This window comes from Carlito syrichta, unplaced genomic scaffold (assembly GCF_000164805.1).
Source record: "Carlito syrichta isolate Samal-C Ts95f unplaced genomic scaffold, Tarsius_syrichta-2.0.1 Scaffold311768, whole genome shotgun sequence".
NCBI classification, from domain to species: domain Eukaryota; kingdom Metazoa; phylum Chordata; class Mammalia; order Primates; family Tarsiidae; genus Carlito; species Carlito syrichta.
Genome location: NW_007255864.1, coordinates 1,120,853 through 1,132,903, shown reverse-complemented (window position 1 = coordinate 1,132,903; position 12,051 = coordinate 1,120,853). Strand labels below are relative to the sequence as shown.

Genomic DNA, 12,051 nt, shown 5'->3' with positions numbered 1-12,051 from the left:
AAGACATGGTTTCTACCTCCAAGTATGACAGAGAAAGAGATGATGCCTGAACTGCCTTTCAAAGATGGCTGTGATGATCCCTAGTGAAGAAGCAAGGATGGGTTTCCTGTGGATGGAGCAGCTGGAGCCAGAGCACAGAACTATGGGAGAGACGACTTGGTCCCTGTGAGGGATGTGTACATTTCTGAGTAACCATAACTACTTAAAAGCTTTAAAACATGCTTTAGATTTAAATACTATAAAAAAGAATGGTTCACTAGACTGGAAAAACAGTGTCCTTACCTTAATATTGATGATAATATCAGGTTTCAAATTTAAGTTTTTAATTAATTCTATTTGCTGCAAAGTAGTCATGGCGTCCTGTGAAAGTGATGGCACTTCAGTGATAATGTAACCTGTAGAGTAAAACATAACTTTTAAAGTTTTATAGTACAGTCAATATATGACAGCATGGGTTTATTGTTATTACTTGATCAAATATCATCTAGTTACAGTATTGATGACTATCAATGCAGATCATAAAATCTGCCAAAAATTTTTAAATGAATGCTTATGGTTATTGCCCCATGAAGTATAAACTATGAATAATGTTTTTTCTGATAATAATCATTGGACTAGGAGGAGACTTTTGTTCCCCCTTTTTATTTTTGTAAAGATGGGGGTCTCACTATGTTGCCCAAGCTGGTCTTGAACTCCTGGTCTCAAGAGATCCTCCTGCCTCAGCCCCCTGAGTAGCTGGAACCACAGACGCATGCCGCCACACCCAACTCAAAGGAGGAGACATTTAAAAAAATTCCAAGTCAATTTATTTTAGGCAGATGAGGTGCTCAGGGAAGAAAATCCTGCTAGCAATTTTAACTCCTATTAGGGAAGCTCATGAGATGAATAGTAAAGGCATATTATAGTGGGTGCATGGTCTGTTATTTTCTTCCTTAAATTAATATTTCATAAAAGAATGGAATATATATGTATATAATGTTTATGTAAGTTATGAGAGTCACAAAACACCCATGTACCCACTATAGTTTAAGAAACAGAACATTATCCTCTGATTTTGGCTTAGCATGTTTATTGGCTTTTATCCCCACCCAGAAGCCCAAATCTTCCCTGTGAAATTTGACATTTACCTTCACATTAATCTCCTTGACATATCTCTTGGGTTATGTTACTCTCTTGCTCAAGAAACTTTTCCTTTATTAAAAAAGTCTCAATTCCTTCAGTGGGAATTAAAAGCCTTTAGTCTATTCTTCTGCTATTTTCATGGAACATTTTTCCTTGGAAGAACAACTGGGCCACCACCGTATGTTCTTTTAGCCTCGGATATTTAGCAGAAAAGTTCTAAGAAGTGAATGGAGCAAGCCTGTCACTTCAAGGACAACAGCTGATAGTATTTGGGGCCAGTTATAAAATTCGAGTGAAAATGTGAATTTAGAAAAACATGTATTCACTACCATAAACTTAGGAACTTCCAAATTCTTAAAGTTTTCTTTGATAAGATTGGTCGTGAGATTAACAAAGTGACTTTTTAATATTGTATAATGAAATATGTCAACATTTGGAAGATCTGCATAACTCAGTAAACCAGTATTTTCCAAATGACCAATGCGTGGTGCCATAAAATCATGCATAGGCTATAGACAGACTCAACCCAAGTGCCAGATAGACCAATGGATTTCAATTTAACAGAGTTTGAAAAGTTCACTGATAGGATTCCAGATTCTGCAGTGCAACCAATCTTCAAGAAAATTCTACTTGTTGAGTTTGATGTAAAATCAAGAATAGCCACATTTATTTCACAGGTTATTAAAATACTTCTGCCTTTTCCAATGACATGTTTGTATGAAGCTGGATTTTCTTCATGTACTTCAATGAAAGCAACATTTTGCAACAGATTGAGCAGAAGCAGATGTGAAAATCCAACTAGTTTTTCCCTTAAGCTAGACATTGAAGAGATTTGCAACATAATTATTTGGGTAGGCATGGTAGCTCATTCCTGTAATCCCAACACTTTGGGAGGCTCAGATGGGAGGATTGCTTGAGGCCAGGAGTTCAAGATTAGTCTAGGCAACATATAGAGACCTCATTTCTACCAAAAAAAAAAAAAATTGCTGGGTGTGGCTGGGCATGGTGGTGTGTACCTGTAGTCCCAGCTACTTGGGAGACTGAGGCAGAAGGATAACTCGAGCACTGGAGGTCAATGCTGTGGTGATCCACTGCACTCCAACCTCAGCAACAGAGTGACACCCCCAACTCAGAAAAAAAAAAAAGGAAGGGTAGATGGAATTAATACAAAAAAATATTATTTTTCAAAAAATATTCTATTTACTAACAAGTAGTGGTTTTGCTATCTTTAAACAGATAAACATTTTTAAAAGTCTCAGCTTTAATTTTTTAAACTCTATTTTGTTATAAAGATTTGGGGCACAAGTCAGGATTTGGTACTTAAGAAGTCTGTGGCAGGTGAAGTTTGGGTCTCCAACTGGTCCTCCCTTCCCCTGGCTTAGGATCAGGTACCCTTAGTGATGATATGTGCCTGACAGTGTCACACTACTGCTGATCCCTCTCTTGTATTGTCATAAATGTTAGGACCCACTTCTGAGTGAGAACACGTGGTACTCAGTTCTTTGTTTCTGTGATAGACCACGGAGTATGATGAACTCTAAATCCATCCAAGTTGCTGCAAAGTTCATAACTTTGTCCTTTATGGCTGCGTAATACTCCATTGTGTATACGTACCACATTTTCTTTATTAAGTCCACTTTTGATGGGCAGCACACTTGGTTCCATGTTTTTGCTTCTTGTGAATAATTCTGTGATAAGCATGCATGTGCCAGTATTTTTTTTTGTAGAATGATTTGAGTTCCTCCAGGTATATTTCCAGGAAGGGGACTGCTGCGTTGTATGGAAGGTCAATTTCTAATTCTTTTAAAAATCACCACATTGTTTTCCATAGAGGTTGAACTAGTTTGCACTACCACCAACAGTGTAGAAGTGTTCCTTTTTCTCCATAAGTTTTAATTTCCAAAATGGTAAATATTAATAGATATAATCCATACAAACACAAGCTCTTATGGGGCCTCAACAATTCTTATGTGTTTACATCAGAGAGTCTTGTGACCAAAAAAAAAAAAAAAAAAAGGAAGGGTAGACGGAATTAATACAAAAAAAATTATTTTTCAAAAAATATTCTATTTACTAACAAGTGGTGGTTTTGTTATCTTTAAACTGATAAATATTAAAGAATCATATAAAGTCAGTAACCAAGCATCTGTTGACAGGTGAAAGAGTGAATGTGTCTAGTCGACCTAAAATTCTCCACTTGAAAACATGCTGATTGCTGATTACAATCCTTTATTTCAAAAAAACAGACCAGCAACCATCACAGTCATTTGAAATCCAATGACATACTTAGGCATGTACCAATTTCTCCTGTGGGTTTTTTTCAAACACTTTACTTTCTTCTAACAATGTGTTGGGCTCTATCCAGAGAAGCAATCCTAAGTAATTTAACGCCAAAGGCAGAAGGGAAGACCTTGGTATTTTGGTTTGGGATGTTTGAGCTATGACCATGATTCTCTCCGTTTTCCTCTGATCCTTAGTTTCCAACTGGGCTTACTTCTGTGCTCCTGTTGCTGTTGTCTTAGAAATGATGTGGTGTGCACAAGGCATCTGTCCTATGTGAGGTTCATTAAGTGAGCTCTGCACTTCTGCAAAATCATAGCCAATGCCTGCATGTCTCAGGAGTAGGCCAGACCTTCCTCTGCTGCCCTGTTCCTCGCTTCGTTTTCCTGGCTCCCACTCCCCTTGTCTCGTTTTGTCATCTTCACTCTTGGTGTTGGACAAGCCACTGCTTGATCAACAATCTTACTGGAAACTGTTTTCAAAACTGACCAGGACCTCTTACGGGATGTGACAGTGGCATGAACCCCTGGTCCGACACATACGTGATGGTGGGTACTGCAGTGACAGGGACTACGTGCCCAGCCCTGGACAGAATTCAACCCTTGCCCAGCTCACTCCTCTGGATTGGGCAATTCCAGAGGCCATCTGCCCCCAGAGTCCACGCTCTCTCCTGTGCAGGCGACACCACCCAACACCAAGCGGATTACAGAAGGATGCCGGCACTCCGTTTGCTGTGCTCTCCAACTCTTGCCTGCTACTCAACTGCTGCCCCAGCCTAGAAAGCTCATCCAACATCCAAGTGTGACTGTTTGCAGGGATGCTGCATTTCAGGCGGACTTGTACATTTGAATGAATTTCATCCTTGGCCTCTTTCATGGTGAGAACAGCAGAAGAATGGCTTGTTTCCAAGGGACCTGGCTCTTTTCCGAGAAGCCATTATTTGGTCTGCCTCAGTGTGCTGAGCAATGAATTTTTGGGCTCTACCCACTGCGAGGTCTAATATCATCACATTCAGAGCCCACATGTGATGAGCCTATGAGAGGTGGTGTGTGATAGACACAACTATGTCATTTGAGTTTGTCTCAACCCTGCCACGTGGATGAACCTAGTGCCCTAGACCCAGTTCTGGGAAGACCTCAGGGAACACTGCTTGGTAAATGGGCCAGCGTTGCTGAGTCTGCTGTCAACCTCTCCAATTCCAGAGACACGTGTGAGGATGAAAGCACAGATGGGAATGCCCCCTGATCTCATCTCCTTGAGACCATTGCCACTTCCTTGTCCTTCCACGCTGAGGATGGAGGGACAGTGGGCCCTATGCCACTCCTCCCTGGAGTGAGAGGCTCTGCATGTGCTATCATAGGCAGAGGAGGCACTCACAGTCACTGCCCAGCCTTCACCATCCAGCTGCTGGAAAACTGAAAGACTGGCCAGACCACTCCCCAGAGGAAATCAGTGGGCCCAGGCCCAGGCAATGACTTTGCCCCCATTTCCTGGCACAGTGGGAAGGAGAAGGTATTCCCTGCTTACATAACCCTGAAGATGCAGGTTACTGCTTTCAGATCAAAGTGATGAGAGATTTAGGGGCATCAGGTAGCTTTGTGTCCTGCTAGTCCTGTTACCCATCTGACCTTGAGCGGGCCTGACATGAGTGGATACATTGGTGATCAGTAACTTGCAAGACCATCTACAATGTGACACACCTGGGACAGGGAATGTCCAGAGGGGCTGTTTACCATCCACTGGGGAGAACGGGTCTTTCAGAATCTAGAAGCAGGAAGCAGAGAGGAGATTTCAGGATGCTCAGGCATGGATTCTAGCTTTTTCTCTTGCATGAGGGTACAGTTCCTAGAAGGTGATTTTGCTTAAAGGTCAAAACAACATGATAGATTGTGAATGAAAATATTATAATTATAGGTTGTGTGGGTTCTATCTATCTATCTATCCTATTTATTTTTTGAGATAGGGTCTTGCTCTGTTGCCCAGGCTGAAGTGCAGTGGCACAATCATGGCTCACCGCAGCCTCAACTTCCTGGGCTCAGGCTATCCTTCAGCCTCAGCCGCCAAGTAGTTGGGATTACAGATGTGCACCACCTTGCCCTGCTAATTTTTAATTTTTTTGTAGAGACAAGATCTCACTACGTTTCCCAGGCTGGTCTCGAACTCCTAGGTTCAATTGATTCTCCTGCCTTGGCCTCCCAAAGCACTGAGATTACACGCATGAGCCACTGGTCCCAGCCAGGCTCTTTTTAAGTAGTGATGGAATCCCCGAGTATGAAAGAAACAGAAAAATGTTAAAATGGAATTTGGTAATCCTCTTCTGTGCAATGCCCTGGAAGCACACACCTCTCTTTAGGAATCTTGGAGTCATCAATTATCCAGCCTCACCCAGTCCCTGACTTGAGTTTCTGTCCCTGTTTTGAAAGCCCTTCACTTTCAATTTCGCTTCTACTTCTGATGAGAGCAAACATCAGAATGAAAAACCTTGCTGGGAATTTGACAAGAGATATTCAAACTATGTTATAGCATAATACCAGGTTCCAAAAATTTCTTTTGGAGATGCTACAGGATGGGGGGGGGTGTCTGGGAGCTGGGCAGAAGGGGCCCTGAGTCCTGTCTGGAACGTGAGCATGCCAGCAAGTGGTGAGAGTGTGGCCCCAGACTGGAGAAATCACTGGTCTCAGTCTTCTTCCACCAGCTCCCAGAGCAAACACCAGTATTCAGGCGGTACTGGGGACAGAGGGATATACTGAATGATACTAGAGGGTGCAATCAGCCAAGTCCAGAATGGGGGAAACTCTACAACACAAAAGACCAACTTCTTCAACAAAGAAAACACAAGAAGATAGAGAGAGGTAGAGGTAGCTTGTAGATTAGAAGACTTGAGACATATCCATCAATTGCAGTATGTGAAAGTTGGTTGAATCCTATGTCAGTAAAAAATGAACAAGTTAAATAATAATTAAGAAAAAAAAAAACCCTATGGGTGAAATCTGACCATGGTTAGTAGATGATATCAAGGAATTATTATTAATTTTAGGTGTGATAATGGTAATGTGACAGTAGGTTTAAGAGTTCTTATCTTTTGGAGATACATACTGAAAAATTTACAGATGAACTACTATGGATTAGCTTCCGAACAAAATAGGTCGGGAAATGGGGGTAGGGAGAGGTGTAGAGGAAACAAGGTCAGACAAGGTTGTTACTGTTGCAGCTGGGTGATGGAGTCATGTGGGGAGATCTTTATTAATCTTGACTTTTGTTCAACTTTTTCTCTAAAAAAATTTTTTTAAAGATTAGGAACACTGCAAATGGCACCAATGAATAAGTTTCCTTTTTCATGTTTTTTTCTTTCTTCTTTTGCCAATACTCATAGTGCATGCCATTCTTTTTTTGTAGTCATGTAAATCACTCTAAAATTTTCAAGAGGTAAGTGAAATATAAACAAATTGGTGTTTACTTAACGACTTATGTACCTATATAATTGCTTCGGTTTCAATGACCATGCTTCTTGAGGTCACTGGCCTATTGGGAATACTGAGATCATCTTTGCACTCATCTAACTTCCCACATTCTGAGTATTTCTCCCAAGTTCATTCTCTTTATCATAGATAGATAGACAGAGACAGAGACAGAGACAAAGAGAGAGAGAGAGAGAGAGAGAGATACAGATAGATGGGTAGCTTACAGGTGAAATCTTATCTACTTATATTAGAATGTATTCATATTTACATGTATTTATAATCCATATATAATCAATATACATACATATGTATTATATATAACCATAGACGATAGAGATATGTCTCTATAGGTGGAGAAATTTCATTCTATATACGTATCACTGTATAGAGAGATATTTACAGATATAGACCACAGAGAGTTGGCACTGACAAGTCTGCCTTTGCTACTTCTAGTATTGACTTGCATGGACAGTCGTGGTTTTTACTCCACTGCACTTTACTTTTATTCCTGCATTCTTAATAGAATTTACTGAGACTATAAAGCAGCTTTCTAAATTTTTCTTCTTTCATTCAATAAATCTATTTCAAGTGGACAGTTTTCTCCCAAGCTCATCTTTATTCTTCTTCCCTTCTTTTGCTGGTGTCTTAGAGTTCGCTCTGTTCTTTTTAGTTCTTTAGAGCTTCGGTGGTCTTTGTCTTGAGAAATTAGACTCTAAGCACTTGCTCAGCATCCATTAAGTGCAGGGAGGCTTTTCAGGTCCAGAGGGTCTACTGAGATCCAGAGCCAGAATGCAAGTCGGTGCCCTTCCAGTTCCCATTCCTGCCTTGTAGGTGTGGGTCAAGGCAGAGAACCCCAACCCTTGACAGGATGGAGTGATAAAACTCAGGGCGAATGGGGAGGCCATCAGCAGAGACTGGCAGCCCTGCATGACAGACTGTAGCAGATTTTTGATGCTTTTGTCATATAACACAGTGTCAAATAAGATTGGGTCATACAAAAAACAAACGTACTCCAGATTGTACGTTTGTTTAAAAAAACAAACGTACAATCTGGAGAATAAAATCAGACAAGCAAATAAAACTATCTGAACTGCTCAACTGAATACAGATACCCAGAATCTTATGTCAAGGCAAAAAAAAAAAAAAAAAAAAAAGCAATTTCAGAGTCTATTTGTACCTCAGATAAAGCCTGAGTTTTAGAGCTGCTTTGTGGGTTGTAGATGCCTAAGAATGAACATACCAAAGTGAGAGACTTCAGGGGAGTTGAGCTTCTCCAGCATTAGCTTTGTGACAAGTTCATCCGGAATGCTTTGACCTCTGGTCAGCATTGACTGCAACTGAAAACAGGCAGAGATACTGTATATTACTGTATAACAGATTTGTGTTGCAGGACTTCTTTTGTAATCATATTAACTTTAAAATTTAGGCTTGTTTACCATAATTCCTGATTTGGTTTCAGCAGCAATATGTTCTTCCAAAACCAGTAAAGCTAAAACATGAATTCAAAATATTAGTACAGACTGGTTTGAGGATTGCCAAAATAAGAAACACATTTGAGTGTCTTGTAACTAACTGGTAACTAAGATTAACATTCGTATAACACTTTAGAATTTACAAAGCAGATTCATGCACATGGTGTCATTTAAGTATAACCAGAGTCGAAGCAGCAGAAGGTATTCCACAGAGAACCAGTCCCTGCCACTCACTAGCTTAACAGTCTTGGAGGAGCTAACTCTATGACCACCTCTGCATCTTGGATGCATATGCCCCATGTAGCATACACCAGAAGGTAAGGATGGAAAGAGGTGGTATACCTCACAATGACTTCTAAATTGTAAAGTTTTGTATAAGTTTACACTAGTATTATTAGTCCAGTTATGTTTATAACCATATAGTTGAAGTCAAAGCCCACAAACCTTACACACTGATTATATAAAAAGGTCACGCATCAAGAAATGTTAAAATGGGTGAATGCTGGTTAGAGAGAGGGGTCTTGCAACTGATATTCTAATGATTTGTTTTTTGTAAGAGGAAATATACTAGCCCTTGATGGAAGATATCTTGGGAGAGGAATGACAGGGGTATGGCACAGGGAAGATCCAAGAGCTAAATTATGTCACTAGCTGTTCATAACTATAGGATGCTTGGTATTCTTTAAGATTTCTTAAAAATGAGTTTGTTTTTTTAATCAAAGAAAGGGGAACATTTGAGAGAGAGAAAGAGAGAGAGAGAGAGAGAGAGAGAGAGAGATGCTACCAAATTTTCTCCAAAAATTTGTACCAGATTGCAATTTGACTAAGAGCATGTGGAATGCCCAATTAATAACATTTTTGCCAACAGTGATTGTAGGAATTTTAAAGAGCTACTGCCAGTTTGATAGACAAATATGGATCAGTGTTATTTTAAATGAAGTCAAACTCTTTTTTCTTATGCTGTTTATTTTTGTTTCTACTTTAATGAATTGCCTATGCATTCTTTTCCTTATTTTTCTATGAAGGCATTAGCAGTTTTATTGATTAAAAGAATACCTATATACAAAGATATCAACCCATTGTCTTATATATTGCAAGTTTCAAGAAAATTTATAAATAAAAAATAAAATTTATCGTTGAAGACTATTAAGTTCTGGAAAGTGTTCCCAAGAAAAGCTGTGAGAGTTCATTCTCTTCTCATCTTTCATGGATGACATCCCAAACACATATATCTCAAATAGTTCTAAATTATGGAATTAGAGAATGGAGGAAGTACAGTGAGTCAGGGACATGTCATAAACCCTCCCCTAAATTCCATGAATAAAAACAGAACTATCCGAAAGGAAAAACATGTTTGGATTGATCCCATTATAAAAACAATATTCACTGGGTAGACAGATGGAGAGATGTGTAATAAAGCAAATATAGCATAATGTTAACATATAATCTAGAGAGTGAGTATGTGGGTGTGGGTGTTCATTGTTCTTTCCATTTTATGCATATTTGAAAGTTCTCATAATTTATAATATTGGAAAAAAGATAATAATATTAGAGAAAAAAGATAAAATTTACCTTCAACACGAATACATTTCCATGCCTGTGCTATTTGACGAGCTAATGCTGTTTTCCCAACGCCCTTAAAAAGAGAGACATTATTTAAAACCCAAAAGAACAGTCACCTGCCAGTGAAACAGATATACCCATTTTTTTTTTTTTTTTGAGTTGGAGTCTCACTCTGTCGCCCAGACTGGAGTGCAGTGGCCGCTCCCGGCCACCGCAGCCTTAACCTGCTGGGCTCCGGCGACCCTTCCTCCTCAGCTTTCCAAGTGGCCAGAATTACAGGCGCACGCTACCATGCCCGGCTAATTTTTTGATTTATTGTAGAGATGAGGTCTCGCCTGCCCAGGTGGGTCTCGAACCCGCGGGCTCAGGAATCCACTCACCTCAGCCTCCCAAAGGCGCGGGATTACAGGTTGAGCCACCGAGCCTGGCTAGATATACTCATTTTTAAAGGTTCTATTGATTGTTACTATTACATTAATGTTATAAATTTTTCCCATGAAAATGAAGAGTAGAACCCAGGTATTTATAGCTTCATTTTTCTCTACTAATTCTTGCATATGCCACATCTTCTGAAGTGATTTAAATACAATTTTTAAATTAAGAAAATAGACCCTGAAACAGGAAGCTACACAATTATGATAGTGCACTTTTTTGATTGTCAAATTTGTAATTTTGATTACAAATCATTGTGATTTTATTGAGACTCATCATTTTATTTTCTTCCTAAAGTTGGTAATTATGGATGCTTTGACAGCCTTCCATTTAGTAATTTTGAAGAGAAAAAAATCCTTCCTAACTGATATCTTTGGAAAGTATCATATTTTAAAGATAAAAAGTATCTTTCACGAAGTAACATTTGCATCTGGTTGCTTTCACTGTTGACTTTTAAAACCCCATTATGTTTTTAGAAACACAGAGAAAGTCATTACAACCATTTCCTGGTCCCTGTCCCAGAGTACATATGTAATTCCGTCAAGGATACAATCTGGTCCTTCATCTCTGCTGTTCTGGAGAGGCTCTTTAATTCACCAGCTCAGATCTTCTACTGGTGTTTGTTTGCTTTTTATGTATTATTTGTGTCAAAAATATTATAAACCTATTGCAGTACAGTACTATATAGCCGATTGTGTTAGTTGGGTAACAAGGCTACCTTTGTTGGACTTAGTTACTGGTAACTACCAATTTGCTCAGTGGTTGACTTTCATGCTTATCTAGAGAACCTTACTAGAACTGTCTAGAAAGGCAAACTATACAGTAAGTCCCCTACATACGAATGAGTTCCGTTCTGAGAACATGTTCATACGTTCAATTTGCTTTAAGTCCAACAAAGGTAGCCTAGTTACCCAACTAACACAATTGGTTATATAGTACTGTACTGCAATAGGTTTATAATATTTTTCACACAAATAATACATAAAAAGCAAACACAAAAAATAAATAAAACATTTAAAATCTTATAGTACTGTCCTTGAAAAACACAGTAGTACAGTCTAGTACAATAGCTGGCATTCAGGGGCTGGCACTGAGTGAACAGGCAAGAAGAGTTACTGACTGGAGGAGGGAGAGGAGGTGCGAGATGGTAGAGCTGAAGGACGGTCAGTATAGGAGATGGGGGGGCAAGATGAATGTGACTAGACATGAGAATGCACGTTTGTATCTTTGAAAGTTCACAACTTGAAGGTTTGGGTATAGGGGACTTACTGTATTACAACGGCCATTTTGCTTTCTTCCTGTTTTTTGGAAAGACAATACGTGAGTCCTCTAACACACTGTAGGCAGAGGCTGAGGTACAGTGCCTCTCAGTGTCTTCAGAGAGTAATGGGAGAACCTCCTAGTCCATCTCAATCGTGTCCTACCTTCACATATCCAGAAAGCCTCATGAAAAATTTTAAGTCAAGTCTGATATACAAGTCAGGGCTGAAATAACCTTGGATCTCACACTACTAACAATTATCATGTGCAGTATTTTGATGAGTTAATTTCCTTATAATTCAAAAAACACACAAATGTACATACACTCTAGGTCCCTTCTCAATTACAGTACATAAGAAGAAAGGTATGAATGTATAGCAATAGTATATCTGATTTTAAGTCATACAATGAAATTTTATCAGACACTCAGAAGGTTCCATAATATGTGGTTTTCATTCTTG

The 12,051-nt window shown here is 39.3% G+C and overlaps 1 protein-coding gene across 1 annotated transcript in view; it reads right to left on the bottom strand.

Moving 5' to 3' along the window:
* LOC103271570 (adenylate kinase 9-like) overlaps nucleotides 1-12,051 on the bottom strand; it is a 77,638-nt gene that overhangs the window by 58,703 nt on the left and 6,884 nt on the right. Inside the window, exons 3-6 of the mRNA XM_008069038.2 lie at nucleotides 9,908-9,971; nucleotides 8,300-8,352; nucleotides 8,104-8,200; nucleotides 283-395 (exon numbers count right to left, since the gene is read on the bottom strand). Coding sequence (XP_008067229.1) covers nucleotides 283-395; nucleotides 8,104-8,200; nucleotides 8,300-8,352; nucleotides 9,908-9,971 — 327 coding nt within the window. The remainder of the gene's footprint in view (nucleotides 1-282; nucleotides 396-8,103; nucleotides 8,201-8,299; nucleotides 8,353-9,907; nucleotides 9,972-12,051) is intronic.